Source organism: Cnephaeus nilssonii (genome assembly GCF_951640355.1).
Source record: "Cnephaeus nilssonii genome assembly, chromosome: 14".
Classification (NCBI taxonomy): Eukaryota; Metazoa; Chordata; class Mammalia; order Chiroptera; family Vespertilionidae; genus Cnephaeus; species Cnephaeus nilssonii.
Window position 1 is genome coordinate 77,990,712 of NC_137085.1, and position 16,159 is coordinate 78,006,870.

Consider the following 16,159-nt stretch of genomic DNA (forward strand, 5'->3'; position numbering starts at 1 on the left):
CACCTGCAGTAGATTCCCAAAACCCAGACCCTCCTAACCAGCAGCCACCTTCTCCCCGACCCCTGAGAGCCCAAATCCCGAGAACTCGCGCTCCAATACAGACTTTCCCACCTAACACTCGCTCTCGGGCCACCCAAAGACCGCCTTCCTCAACAGCCACTCCTATTCCTGTGCCCCATCAATCCCTGAGGGAGGTGGTAGGAATTGAAGGTGTTGTCTGGGTACACATCCTATTTTCTATGTCCGTCCTCACACCGATTGAGAGGTGTCTCAGATATTTTTCCACCGACCCCACCACCTTTACCAAGGAATCTGAGTGCCTGACCCAGTCCTATGTCCTGGCCTGGCACGACATCCATGTCCTCCTCTCTCACCCCAGAGGAGAAGGAGCACATCTGGCTAGCAGCTCAGGACCATGCCCATGCCCATAGACACAACCCTGACATGGTCCCCCCAACTGACCCGAGATGGGGCTATCAGGTTACTTCTCCAGGGCACCAGCTCCGAAGCCATAAATCACCTGTCTCGTTGCCAGACTCAAAAGGCTGTCCATAAGGCGGTCAGCTATGACACAATAAAATCACTCAGGGCCCTGACGGAAACCCAGCTCTCCTCCCCCCCCTCACGGAGGCCTTATGGAAATTGACCACCTTAGACCCACCTCCCCAGAGGGAACCCTTCTTCTGAACACCCACTTTATAGCCCAATCAGCCCCCGACATATGCCGCAAGCTTCAAAAAATAGACACAGGTCCACAGACACCTCAAAAAGACCTCGTTAACCTGGCCTCTAAGGTCTTTAATAATAGAGACCAGGAGACCCAAATCCAACAAGGCGAGATCAGGCCAAGGCTGAGGCCCAGGCCTTTCAGCTCCTGGCCACCGCTCTCACAAACCCCAAACGAAGTGCCGGTCCTCCAACAAGGGTAAGTCAGGGGCTCAGCCTCCTCCAGGCCCTGCTTCAAATGCAGCAAGGAAGGACACTGGGTCCAGTCCTGCCCAAACCCGAGACCCCCGCCTGGCCCTGCCCAACGTGCGGAAGGGAAGGCCACTGGAAATCAGGCTGCAGTCTGGCCCCTCCGGGTCGGACCTCAGCCAGTCCAGCAAGGCCACCCTCTGGATCCGGTTTGGAACTCCCAGACCTCCTGGGACTGGGCACCAAAGACTAAAGCTGCCCAGGCCCTGACAGGGCCCCACAGACTTACATCACCAGGGCAGAGCCTCAGGTAACGATGTGGTGGCAGGTAAGCCCATCTCCTTTTTAACTGACACTGGGGCCACTTGTTCTGCCTTCCCCGAATTCAAGGGGACCCTTGTCCCCTCCTCAGTCTCTGTTTTGGGGGTTGACAGACTAGTCTCACAGCCATTAGCCACCTCACCTCTACACTGCCTCGTACTAGACACCCCCTATATCCACCCTTTTCTCGTTCTACCTCAGTGCCCAACCAGGGCTGCAGTGCATCCCCTCATAAAGCCCAGCTGTCCCGAACCAGTGACCTACCTCGGTGTCACTCTCACCCCACAAGGCCGAGCCATTCCTTGGACTGTAAATGCATTGTTTCCTCCATGGCTGTCCCCTCCTCAAGACAAGAAATAGTCTCCTTTCTCAGGCTCGCTGGGTCCTTTGGCCTCTGGTTCCCAACTTTAGTCTCCTCGCAAAGCCCCTCTATCAGTGAAGGGACCCCTCACTGAGGCTTTAGATCCCAAGGCCACATTCGCACCCCCTTTAATGCTCTGAAAACTGCTCTCACTTCAGCACCTTCTCACCCCCCTTCTCAAAGAACAACTTCCTTTACTACAAAACTTCAAATGCTTACTTTCAGTCCTGCTACTATCAGAAGCTGAACTCATTATCACCCAAACCTTAGCGTGTTATCCCTACGGAAACATGGGGCAGTTTTAAATCCAGCGGCTGGAGGTCTGGGAACTGCAGTCCTAGAACAGGCTGCTGGGCCTGCTCCCTCCTCCCCCGCCTTTTCTCCAGCCCCATGTGCCTATACATAATTTTCCAGTCTTTGGTCACTCAAAGGCTTTGGAGCATTGCTGGGTTAAATGATAAACATCTAAATATTTTTAAATAACATAAAATACTGAAACACTGATTGTTAGACAAGTTTTAAATTCACCTGCTCTTCACTTTTACTGGTAGTACAGAATGTCTCTTGTACTTTGTTGAAGGTATATTTTCTTGAAAGTAAGAGTGTGTTTAAGTGTGTTCATAAATGCCAATCTAAGAAATCCTGGCTGCTTACTTTTTGATTATTGTTGGAAAATTATGGTTTCTAAGAGTTAAGTTATATTGGAAAGAAATTGTGGTTTTGGTAATGAAGGCATGAGGCATAGATATGCATTTTGAAGGAAAAAGTAAGTAAGTTAAAGTTGTAAGAAGGTTTGTGAAAGTTGTAGACTTGTCAAAGTTACAGAAGGTTAGTAGGGAGAAATGTTAAAAGGAAGTTATATAAAGGACACAGGTCAGTAAGCCAGGACAAGCAGAACAGGGAAACTGAGATAAACAGCAGTCCAAAGCCATCTAGTAAGTCCTATCTTTCCTAAACCAATGACACTTAAGAGTAAATGGTTTGGATTTTTTCTCCCCAACCAGAGGGTAAATAGCTTAAATCACCTTACTCAGGGAGACAGCAAAAATCCAATTAGTGACATCTGCAGACTATACCCAAAGAACAAATGAAACTAAGAATAAACCTCATTTTAGTATATTTGACTACAACCCTCCAAACTAATCTCTTTCCTTCCAGCAGACCATTTGTCATAATTCTTATTGTTCTAGCTTTTCCCCCAGTAACTAAAATGTATAAAACAGTTTGTCTCTACCAGGTTACAAGCCCTACTTGTACTCAGGAAGTACCACCCCTAGACACCATCACAACCTCCTTTGTGCCCAGGCCTCTTCGTCCCTCTGACAGAGCAAGGATTTTGGTTCTGAAGAAAAACATCGTTCCCTTTCAGCAGGAAGTAGCTAAGAGACCCTGCACCCTTTCCCCTGAAAGAATTCAGTGCCAAAACCCTTAGGGGGGATGTAGGCCCTGAGACCCCCAGAGCAAAGAAGATGGGCCAGGGCCAGGTACAGAAACTCACTGGGGCAGAAAGCTCTGGGTGCCCAGCACGGGGCAACACTGGGAAAACAAGAACCTCGCCCCCAGAATAACCTATCCTCCCTTTCATATCACCTGTCAGGCAGCTTAGACCCTGATCTTTTCCTCCCTAGAGACAATATCTAGGCTTTCAGCTCCAGGCCCAGAAAAGCAGCAAAACCAGACAAGTGACGCTGTGGCAGCCTCAGGACCAGCTTTTACCTCCCAGTCTCTCAACAGGACACTCTCCAGCCTTCACCAACCAGTCTCTCAGGGAAATCATGCTGCTGGACCCCTCGCTCCAGCCAGCAGGAATCTATAGTGTTCCAGCTGACGACAATCAGAGTCCATCCCCCTGTGATCTCACCACCCCCCTCAGCAGGAAGTAACTACAGAAGCTATGACCTTCGTCCCTATCCCATAAAACAAGAAGGCTGGAGTGTTAGGTCTGATCAGATAATTGAATCAATACTCCCTCCCCTGGGAACTGGCCTTTAGGTCACTTCACATCTTGCATTCCCTTTCGCTTAGACCACATTCCACTTGCTAGGACCATTATCTCTCCCCTCCAGACTTTCCCAGGAACTGGACCCACCAGAGTCCTTTAGAACTTCTGATTCCCCATCCCTGAGTGCTGGTGCCATTTTGGGGATCAGCCCATCTGATTTTCCAGATGACCTAATACATTTATAATTCTTTACCCCTTTTGGCCTCATGTGTTCCTCCTTCAGTGACCCTAACATTGTACGCACCCCTATGTTCTTACAGCAGCATAGTTTACAATAGCTAAGATCTGGAAACAGCCCAAGTGCCCATCAGTAGACGAGTGGATAAAAAGCTGTGGTGCATTTACACCATGGAATGCTATGCAGCAGTAAAAAGAAGGCTCTCTTACCCTTTGAGACAGCATGGAGGGACCTAGAGAGCATTATGCTAAGCAAAATAAGCCAGTCAGAGAAAAAGACAAGTATCCCGTGATCTCACTCATATGTGGAATCTAATGAACAAAATAAATTGTTGAACAAAATAAATCCAGAGACATAGAAGCATGGACCAGACTGTCAAATCTCAGAGGGAAGGTGGTTGGGAGATAATTAACCAAAGAACTTGTGTGCATTTATGCATAACCCATGGACACGTATGCAGGTATGCATAACCCATGGACACGTATGCAGGTATGCATAACCCATGGACACAGATAATAGGGTGCTGAAGGCCTGGGGCGGGGGGTGGGGCGGGCTATAAGGGGACAGTGGGGAAAAAGGGGGACATATGTAATACTTTCAACAATAAAGATTAAAAATAAAAAACAACAACAAAACTATTGTTTAGCCCTGACCCTTGTGGCTCAGTTGGTTGGAGCGAGAGGGGGAAGAGAGGGAGGAGAAGGAGGAGGGGGAGGGGGAGGGGAGCATCAGCATGTACAGCGAGGGGGTTGGTGGGGGAGAGATGGAGAGGAGGAGGAGGAAGAGCAGGCTGCTTCCAAGAGCATGGCCATCAGTCAGAAAAGGACAAGAGGAAGGACAAGAGGGAGGAAGGCGGACTGGAGGCGCAGGCGTGGGCTGTCTGAGGCGCTTGCTGACCAAGTGCTGCAGGAGGGGGAGGCATGCGTGGGCGTGGGCGGAGGGCCGGAGGCTGAGGACACCCAGACAGGAGGTCCCCTGGGCTGACAGAGGTGAGAGTATTCGCAGGCGAAGAGGAGCCGATGACCATGCACACAGCCAGGCTCCTGCTTCAAGGGTGCAGGCTCCACGGGGTCCCTCCAGGCCAAGGTCACTCGTCATTTCACACCTGGTCTCCAAGGTCACTCTGGATACAGTCGTCACTCAGGTAGGTCATGAGTCCAAACGGATGGCCACCCCGGACCGACTGGTCCACGGAGGGTCTCCACCGGGCGCCCAGCTCAGGAAGGCGCTCTGTTCACACGTGAGAGCCACATGCTCCGCATTCACTTCCGTACTTTTGAGAGTTACCCCAACAGACGGCTTCGGAAGTTCCCTTGCCTCGTGTTGTACTGACGCGAGCACCGCCCTCATCTCGAGGGCTGAGTGCACTTAGACACACGGCATCGCCAGGAACTAGGTGCCGCACCCGCACAACGAGACCCGCACCCAAGTCCTCGCCGTGTTCTACACGTTTCTCCCTGGAAACTGGTCGCCACGCGCAATACCTGCCGCCTCCAGCGCAGCCCAGGGCTCCCGGGCCTCCTCCGGGCCTGCCAAAGCCATTTTATTACAGAGCAACTGCAGACTCCCGGCAGAACTGAGAAGAAGGTGCAGCGCCCGCCCCCCTCTAGCCTCCCTCCTTATCAGCACCCCCTATAATGGCGCAACTGATGAAGCACCCGCCACAGCTACACGGGACCGACCACTCGGGTTTCACACGCCGTGTGGGTCACACAACTCATAATGACATGGATCCGTCTTCACAAGACCACACGAAGTGTCCACTGCCCCAAAGTCCTCTGTGCCCACTGTTCATCCCTCCCTCTCCCCAAACCCTAGCAAACTTGGATCTTTTTTATTTTTTGTTGATTTCAGAGAGGAAGGGAGAGGGAGGGAGAGATAGAAACACCAATGATGAGAGAGAATCATTGATTGGCTGGTGAGGTCTGGCGTGGGGGGTGAGGGCGGGCTGGAGGGAGTCGGTGGGGAAAAGAGGGGACATATATAATACTTTCAACAAGAAAGATGGAAAATAATAAAAGAAACAAAAAGTAGATTACCTAGCCCATGACGGGCACTTATATATGTTATTCGTTTATTGGCACAGAAATGTGAAAGTAGTTATTCCATCCCTGCTTACAAAGGGATGAGCTTTGGACAGGAACCCAGGGACGCCGGAGGCCCTCCGACCTGCTGCTCAGCCGCCCTCACGGCTTCCAGGTGGAAAGTGGCCATCGCAATGACAGGCACAGGGACAGCTTTTGGTCTTGTTCACAACACTGCGTGTGCAGCCCCGTGGGCAGAGAGACCAGGAGGTCACCCGTACCACCCAACTCGGCGCCCAGGAGCGCGGCTCCTCTCACGTGGCCACAGGGGCCCCTGGGAGCAGGGTGCACCCAGCGGGTCACAGAGGCACGGGCATGGGAAGGTTTGTCTGCGAAAACCAGATTTCTTAACCAAGCTCACTTCTGTCCTTCCAACTCCACCTCCTCGGCCGGCAGCGTGTCCCGCTGCTCCTGTGAGTCAGACAAACATCTCCCTGGAAACCGTGCTCCTAGTTACTCTCTGGGCTGATTGCAAGGCATTCATCCCCAGGGAAGCATTAGCCGTTACCATGGAGGCAGGGCATTTCCACACGCCCCTGTGTGCTGGGTCTTACGGAAAGCTCTGGTTTTGTTTCACTTTCAGCTGGAGACTTAATGACACCAAGCAAAGCCTCCTTAGGTTAGATTTCCAGGTAAAAACGTTTTCTGCTTTAAGTTTCTGCAACAGCATGTGCAATGGTTATAAATTTGGGTGTTTTATGTTGTAAATATGTTAACATTTCAGGAAATTAGCTCTTACTAATAGATGTTTAAAGTTTAAAATGTGCATTATCCTGTTTACTTGTTTTTCTCAGGGTAAAAACTCAAGTATTTCAAACTTTATGGAATTGGGATAAAATATATTTTTATATGTTTAAATAGAATTACATGCTCAGTGAAAGTGTAAGTTAGTTTGAAATTTTTGCTTTCTCTATTTTTAAGTCCTAAAAGAACATAAAGGGTTAATGAAAACTTTTTTCATTTTAAGCCTGCTGAGTGAGGTGAAAGGGATAACAGACATCTCTCAGCTTCATGTAGAAGATTAAAATTCTAAATTTAATATTTTAAAAGCTTACTTAAGAGTTCTGATAAAAAAAAAACTTTTTAAGGAAATAAACAGAAAGTGAACCAAGGTTTACAGATGATATTTGTGTTGGGATGAACACAACGAGCGCTAAAAAAAGAATTCACTTGATTAAAATAATACTTGCTGTGATTAGAATGCCATACAATCTTTACCTTGGGAAACATTAACTCAATTGCAAAGTTGCTTATTAAATATTAAACGTAGTGCGGAACTATAAATTACTGAAAATCACAAAGGCGCAGGCATGAAGGATAACATGAGTATTGAGAGGCCATTTCATAAAAATTACTTCAACATTGCAATGAGATTATTTAGATTCTAATTTTGTTAAAGTTAAGGGAGCTCTGCAAAGTTATTTCTGCGCATGCCTGTTTAGATTTCTGGATTAGTAAAAGCAGGCCAGCTTTGGGGGAAATAGAGAGAAAGACGAGGCAGCTGGTTTCCAGGATGGGGTGAGCTCAGGCAGCTGCTGAGTGTTTGCAGGCGGCCCGGGGACAACAGGCCCCAGACTTCCCTCCAGCCCTGACCCGCCCAGGGGAGCCCGCACACAGCGGCAAGGCCGGCCCAGGGCTGATGCTCTCCAGCAGGGCCTCGCCCCGCCACCGCGTTCTCCCCACAGCCCACCTCCCAGTCCATTCCCTAGGCTTCCTGCTGCTTTTGTTACTCCTTTCCAGGGCTGGCTTGCTCTCTGAACTCCCGTTTACAATTTTTGCAGTCAATCAGCTAAGGGATTTGTTCCTTCCTTACATTTTGCATGTTAGTGTTTTTAAAAGTAAGTTACAAAAAGTTGTTCTAATATTGTTTTCTTTCAATGACTTACAGTAAAGATTTCAGAATGACTGCAGTAACTAATGTGCAGATACACTGAACAAAGTTTGCAGGGCTGGGCTCGCAGACATAATACCTTAGTGGCGGCAAGTCAGAATATGACCCAAGGACAACGTGGCTAGGGGAAGATGTTTTTCGATAAAGTTATAAAAAAACTACTGAGATTCAAGAGGGCAAACTGAGCAGATTGCACACCCTCTTCTCCTCTCACAAGATCCCTAGAAATAAGAGAAGATGTATGATCAACAAATACACACATGAGTATGTAGCTCCACTGGAAAATAAGAACTGCTGAGACAGAAGCTGGGAGGAGGCCTCGAAGACGGGAGAACATGGGGATGTGGGAGAAAACTAAGCAGAAGAGAGCCTGCAGGGGAGAAAGGTGTTAGATGAAAAGGTCCCAAGAAGGATGAATTAAAAACCACCACCCAACCCTATACATTGTAGTAAATTTTCTGAATATTAAATTAATTGAAAATATGAAAAAGTTTCTATAGAGAGAAAAACAGATTTCTTGAGATGAAAATCAGATTAAATTTAAAGTTTTCACTGATAACACTAGATGTAAGAAACTAATGGAATAATATCTGTGAAGTATTGATGGCAAATGATTTTGAAATAATTCTATTTTTAACTAAACAGAATATTTTCTGAACATGAAAATTCAAAAATTTTACAACTCACAACATTCTCTTTTAGGACATGGATATATTTCAGCAGGAAATAAAATGAATCTCAGGGAACTTCTGCTTCTAATAATGGCAGGCCAGGCCATCAGGTCGACTGATATACTGAGAATAATTAGACAAGATAGGACAATAACAGCCCACATATGGGACGGGACTGAAACGCAAAGAGGTTTGGGAAACTTTCCTTCGGAGGCATCTGTGGATCCAGAAGAGGTGGAGAAGCTTAGTATATGGCTCTACAATAGCCTCATTAGGCAAAAGAAACAAAAATCAAGGAAAAGGACTAAGCAGGCAGCAGGGATGGCGGGGAAGGTGATGCTGGAAAAATCTCCAGGCTTGACTTGGGGCACAAAGTGCTTCCATCACTCAATCTATAATTGGTAGCCCTTAGCTTCATGTCCAAAGTAGGTATCAATCCTTTTGGGATAAAGAATTCATCATCCACCCTAGCCGGTTTAGCTCAGTAGATAGAGCTTAGGCCTGCAGACGAAAGGATCCCGGGTTCGATTCCAGTCAAGGGCATGTACCTCGGTTGCAGGCTCCTCCCCTGCCCGGGCCCTGGTCGGGGCTCGCGCAGGACGCAACCAATCGATGTGTTTCTCTCACATCGGTATTTCTCTCTCTTTCTCTCTCTCTAAAAATCAATGGAAAAATATCCTCAGGTGAGGATTAAAAAATAAATAAATAAATATAATAATAAAAGAATACTATTTAAGAATATATCATCCTAGGCCTTCAACGTATTTTCATAATTTTTTATACACAATGTCATGCAATCAAAAGCCACCAATCACACAAACAGAACAACATGGCTCAAGACTTAAAGAAATTCAGACTAGAGAAATGACTACTTAAAGAAATATAGATTACAGAGGACCCTGAAAACGGAGTCTTCAGACACAAACTTAAAAAAATGTGATAAGTTGTTTACCATTCAAGGAGGTGCGTGCAGGCCCCCCGGTCAGCGGCCCAGCCTCGTGTCCACTGGCCAGGGGGCAGGCCGCCGGCTCACAGCCCCTGAACCTCCCTTCCTACCTCCCTCCTTGAGCAGAATACATTCCATGGGTATTCACTACCGCCATCTGTGCACGGCGGGGCGTCCTGTCATTACACACATTGTTCTCATTAAAAAGTGAATTATACTCGAAAAAAAAAAAGTGATAAGTATGTTCAAAAAGTAAAAACCAAGATTAAAATTTTCAGTAGAGTCAGTAGAACCCATTGACAACTCAAAAAACTACAAAACAAACTACATAACAGAAATAAGGAAGTCAGTGAGTGGATTTAATAGCAGATAAACCACAATTGAAAAGATAATTAGTGAGCTGAAAGACAGATTAAAAGAATAACTAGGATGAACCAGTGAATCTCGGATGAAAAATACAAGGCAGGAAGAGAGACATTAAAGACATAATAAGAAACAAACAAACAGAAACACCTCATAGGTACAGAAAACAAACTGATGGTTGTCAGATGGGAGAGGCTTTTGGAGGGTTGGGGTCTGAGTGAAAAGGTGAAAGGGTTACGTAGTACAAACTGGCAGTTACGAAATAGTCCTGGGGATGTAAAGTACAGCACAGAATATAGTCACATTGTAATAACTATGTATAGTGTGAGGTAGATGCTAGACTTATCAGAGTGATCATAAGTTATAGAAATGTTTAACTAACTATGCTGTATGCCTGAAACAAATATAATATTGAGTGTCAACTGTAATTGAAAAATAAAAAAATTAAAAACCCAAACGTACAAAATAAAACTGACATAAGAATAAGACTATCATACATGCAATTGTAGTTCTAAAAAGAAAGAGGAGAGAGAAGCAAGAAAGTATTTGAAGAGACAAGGGCTTAGAAGTTTTGAAATCTGATGAATATGAGGCTACAGGTTCAAAAGTGCTATAAAAAAAACAAGAAAATCATATGTAAACAGATAAAACAGCTGAAAACCAAAGCCAAGAGAACATCTTAAAAGCAACCAGGAAAAAGGTAACTTTTAAAGGAGTAATAATTAGATTGACACATGACCACTTAATAGAAACTATGGAAAAAAGAAGACATTGGAATGAAATCTTCAAAATGCTGAACAAAAACACGTGTGAACCTATAATTTCATATCTACACAATATAGCCTTTCAGAGTAAACATAAATATTTTCAGATAAACAAAAAGAGAACTGGTCACCAGTTGTCCTGCACTAAAAGAATTAAAAATGTCAATCAGAAATAAAATAATTCTATAGAAAACTGATGATGCTGGAAAGAATAAAGATAATCAAAAAGGAAAAATGTTTAGGGAGATCTAAATTAGTGGTTCTCCTCTGGGAACAGGATAATTCCCTCTATACCCTAGGATATATTTGGTGATGTCTAGAGACATTTATGGTTATCATAAATGAAGGGAAGGTAGTAGGGGCATCTACTGGCTTGAGGCAAGAGATGATACTAAGTATAGAAAGGCCATCCCCCAACAAAAAAGAACTATCCAACACAAATTTTAACAGTGCTAAGCCTGAGAGAGCCTGATATAAATAAAATGTGAGTATAAAACAACAACAATAATAATAATCTTTTAAGGGTTTAACATATGTAAAGAAGTGAAATATATGACAAAAGCAGCACACATGCCAGGATGAAGTGGAAGGTTCCTGATCCTTGCATTGTACAGGAAATGGAAAAGGTACTGATTTGTATTAGACTTGATAACTCAAGGATGTGTGTGGTAACCTGTATAAAAAAAACAGAATAGTAAAGGTGTATAGTTGCTAATGTAATAATAAAAAATAAGTAATCAATATTTTAAAAAGCAAGCAAGAATAGAAAAAACAAAACAAAAACACCACCAAAGCCCAGGCAGGATAAGCAGGAAGCAAATAGAAAACAGATTTAAACAAAAATACACTGAGTGGCCAGATTATTATGATCTCTGAACGCATAATAATCTGGCCACTCAGTGTATAGCCTATATAATAAAAAGCTAATATGCAAATTGTCCCCTCGACCAGGAGTTCGACCAGCAGGCAGGTCGGCCAACCGCCCATGTCCCCTCCCCCTGGCCAGGCTGGCTGGACCCCACGCATGCACGAATTCATGCACCGGGCCTCTAATAAATAAATACACACACACACACACACACACACACACACACACACACAGAGTGGCCAGATTATTACGCGTTCAGAGATCATAATAATTTGGCCACTCAGTGTGTATTCCATTGGTTTTTAGAGTGAGTGAAGAGAGAGGAAAAGACAGAGAGAAATATTGATGTGAGAAAAACACATCACTTGGTTGCCTCCTGCATGTGCCCTGACCTTACCAGGGCCCAGGCCAGGGAGGAGCCTGCAACTGAGGTACATGCCCCTGACCGGAATCGAACCCAGGACCTTCAGTCCACATATCGACGCTCTACCCACTGAGCCAAACCGGCTAGGGCTATTTACTTCTTTCTTTCTTTATTTTTCAATTACAGTGAATACTCCATATTATTTTATATTAGTTTCAAGTGTGCAGCATGGTGAAGAGACAGTTATATATTTTATGAAGTGATCTCCTGGATGAGCCAAGTGCCCACCTGGTGCCATGCATCATTATTACAATATATTATTGACTGTATTTATTTCCTAGGCTGTACTTTAAATCTCCATGACTATTTTGTAAATACCAATTTGTATTCCTTTCTTTTTTACAAAATATGTTTTTATTGATTTTCAGAGAGAGAGGAAGGGAAAGAGATATAGATAGAAACATCAATGAGAGAGAAACATCATCAATTGCCTGCCTTCTGAAAGCCCCCACACTGGGAATTGAGCCTGAAACCAGGCATATGCCCTGACCAGGAATCGAACCCTTGACCTCTTGGTTCATGGGTTGACACTCTCTCACTGAGCAACACTAGCTAGGCCTAATTTGTTTTACTTAATTTCTTCATCATTTCATCAAGGCCAAACCACCATCCTATCTGGAAACCAGGAGTGAGTTCTCTGTATCTGAGTCTGTTTCTGTTTGTTCATTTATTTTGATTCCACATATAAGTAAAATCGTATGGTATTTGTCTTTCTGTCTGACTTATTCCAGTTAGCATAAAACCCTCTAGTTCCATTCATGTTGTCACAAATGGTAAGACTTTATTTTTTTAATAGCTGAGTAATATTCCATTTTATTTACTAGTACGTATGACATAGTTACCATTCTATCGATGAGTTGCTTCCATATCTTGACTATTTTAACTAATACTGCAGATGGACAAAAGGGTGCATATATCTTTTTGAATTAGTATTTTGGGTTTCTTCAAATATCTGAGAGTGGAAATGCTGGGTAATAAGATGGTTCTATTTTTATTTTTTTTAATTAAATCTTTACTGTTGAAAGTCTGACATACATCCCCTTTTTTTTGCTCATTGACCCTTTCTAGCCTGTCCCCACGCCCCACCGGAGGACTAAACCAAACCACTGTCGGCGCCCATGGGTTATACATATACGCATAAAGTTCTTTGTTGTTCTCATCCCACCCACCCCGCTCCCCGCCTTCCTTCTAACACTCTGCAGTCTGTTCTATGCTTCTATGACTCTGGATCAATTCTGTTCATCAATTTATTTGGTTCATTCAATTCCACTTATTTGATATTTATGTGATGCTTGTCGTTCTCTGACTAATTTCACTTAGCATGATGCTCTCCAGGTCCCTCCATGCTGTCTCAAAGGGTAAGAGATCCTGCTTTTTTACTGCTGCACAGTATTCCATGGTGTAAATGCACCACAGCTTTTTATCCACTTGTCTACTGATGGGCACTTGGGCTGTTTCCAGGTCTTAGCTGTTGTAAACTGTGCTGCTATGAACACAGGGGTGCATACATTCTTTCTGATTGGTGCTTCAGGTTTCTTAGGATATGTTCCTAGAAGTGAAATCACTGGGTCAAATGGCAGTTCCATATTTAATTTTTTGAGCAAACTCCATACTGTTTTCCATAATGGCTGCCCCAGTCTGCATTCCCACCAGCAGTGCACGAGGGTTCCCTTTTCTCCACAGCCTCTCCAGCACTTGTCATTTGTTGATTTGTTGATGGTAGCCATTCTGACAGATGGGAGGTGATACCTCATTGTCATTTTAATTTGCATCTCCCTGATGATCAGTGACATTGAGCATTTTCTCATGTCTCTTGGCCTTCTATATGTCCACTTTGGAGAAGTGTCTATTTAAGTTCTTTGTCCATTTTTTTAATTGGATTGTTTGTCTTCCTATTGCTAACTTGTATGAGTTTAGGATAGTAACCCTTTATCAGATGTATCACTGCCAAATGAGTTCTCCCATACAGCGGGCTCCCTTTTCATTTTGTTGACAGTTTCTTTTGCTCTGCAGAAGCCTTTTATTTTTATGTAGTCTCATTGGTTTTGCTGAGTTTCCTTTGGCCTTAGAGATGTATCTGTAAACATATTGCTATGAGAAATATCTGAGATTTTGCTGCCTTTGGTTTCTTCTAGGATTTTTATGGTTTTCACATCTTACATTTTATCCATTTTGAGTTTATTCTTATGTATGGTGTAAGTTGGTAGTTTAATTGTATATTTTTGCATGTATCTGTCCAATTTCCCCAACACCATTTATAGAAGAGACTGTCCTGACTCCATTGTATGCTCTTGCCAACTTTGTCAAATATTAATTGAGCATAGCGTCTTGGGTCGATTTCTGGGGTCTCCTTTCTGTTCCATTGATCTATATGCCTGTTCTTGTGCCAGTACCAAGCTGGTTTAATTACAGTGGCTTTGTAGTATAGCTTGATATCTGGTATTATGATCCCTTCAACTTTGCTTTTCTTTTTTAAGATTGCTGAGGCTATTTGGGGTCTTTTGTGGTTCACATGCATTTTTGGAGTATTTGTTCTAGATCTGTGAAATATGCCGTTGGTATTTTAATAGGGAGTGCACTGAATCTGTAGATTACTTTGTGTAGTATGGACATTTTAACCCTTTGCACTCGCTTGCTTTTTTCTCCAGCTGCTACCAATGCCAACCGTGTCGAGTCACACTCGACATCCGAGTGCAAAAGGTTAATGTTGTTGATTCTACCAATCCATGAACATGGTATATTCTTCCCCTTCGTTTATATTTTCCTCTATCTCTTTTTTCTTTTCTTTTTAAAATATATTTTATTGATTTTTTACAGAGAGGAAGAGAGAGGGATAGAGAGTTAGAAACATCGATGAAAGAGAAACATCGATCAGCTGCCTCTTGCACACCCCTTACTGGGGATGTACCCGCAACCAAGGTACATGCCCTTGACTGGAATCGAACCTGGGACCCTTGAGTCCGCAAGACGACACTCTATCCACTGAGCCAAACCAGTTTCAGCCTCTATCTCTTTTTTTCAATGTCCTGTAGTTTTCTGAGTATCAGTCTTTTACCTCCTTGGTTAAGGTTATTCCTAAGTATCTTAATTTTTTTTTGTTGCAATGGTAAATGAGATTGTTTGTTTAGATTATCTTCCTGAGAATTCACTATTGGTGTACAAAAATGCCATAGAATTCTGGGTGTTAATTTTGTATCCTGCTACATTGCTGAATTCCTTTATTAAATCTAGTAGCTATTTGGTGGAATCTTTAGGGTTTTCTATGTACAATATCATGTCACTTGTGAATAATGAAAGTTTTACTTACTCCTTTACAAGTTGAATGCCTTTTAGCTCTTCTTCTTGTCTGATCGCTGTAGCTAGGACTTCCAGTACTATGTTGAATAAGAGTGGCAAAAGCAAACATCCCTGTCTTGTTCCTGTTCTTAGGGGAAATGGTTTTAGTTTTGACCCACTGAGTATTATGTTCGCTATAGGTTTATCACATATGTCCTTTACTAGAGGCCCAGTGTATGAATCCATGCATAGGAGGGATCCCTCGGCCTGGCCAGCAATCAGGGCGGCTGGCTGGGGGAAGGGACCACGGGAGGTTGGCTATGGGAGTGCACTGACCACCAGATGCATTAAGCATCTGCACCCTGGTGGTCAGTGCACGTCACAGTGACGGGTCATTCGGTCGACCAGTTATATGGTCCCTTAGGCTTTTATATATACACTAGAGGCCCAGTGCATGATTGAATCATGCACGTGTAGGGTCCCCTACACGCTTTCGCTTTTCGCGGTGGAGCTGGGTGCCTGTCCGCTGGTGCACCAGGCCTGGTGCCGGAGCAGACAGGCACCTAGCTCCCCCACTTTTGATGGTCCACGGCCACTGAGGGGGGCTACCCTGCTGTTGAGAGGCGCAGGGGGCGGGACTCCTGCCCCCTGCGCCTCTCAACGGCCGCTGAGTGGGGCTGCCGCGGACACCTGGCTATCCTGCCGTTGAGAGGCGCAGCTGGGTGTCCGAGGCAGGCCCCCTAAGCGGCCGCGGATCTGGCCGTTGAGAGGCACAGGGGGCGGGAGTCCCGCCCCCTGCGCCTCTCAACAGCAGGGCAGCCCCCCTCAGTGGCAGCGGATCCGTGCCTCTCAATGGCCTGATAGGCCACCCCGAGTCCCGCCCCCCAGCCTCCCGCCACCCAATCGTGGGCGTAGCGGAGTGATGGTAATTTACATGTTACTCTATTATTAGATAGGATAGATTATGTCGAGATATGATTCCTCTATTCCCACTTTGCTGACAGTTTTTATCAAAAATCTGTGTTGGATTTTGTCAAATGTTTTTTCTAAATCTAATGATATGATCATGTGATTTTTGTCCTTCAATTTATTTAA

At 44.7% G+C, this 16,159-nt stretch overlaps 2 protein-coding genes across 4 annotated transcripts in view; one reads left to right on the forward strand and one right to left on the reverse strand.

Annotated features, from left to right (window-relative positions):
* CENPP (centromere protein P) overlaps positions 1–16,159 on the reverse strand; it is a 316,284-nt gene that overhangs the window by 69,998 nt on the left and 230,127 nt on the right. The gene's annotated exons all lie outside the window — the stretch shown is intronic.
* ECM2 (extracellular matrix protein 2) overlaps positions 5,010–16,159 on the forward strand; it is a 58,174-nt gene continuing 47,024 nt past the window's right edge. Inside the window, exon 1 of the mRNA XM_079791353.1 lies at positions 5,010–6,493. Coding sequence (XP_079647479.1) covers positions 5,903–6,493 — 591 coding nt within the window. The 5' untranslated portion in view covers positions 5,010–5,902. The remainder of the gene's footprint in view (positions 6,494–16,159) is intronic.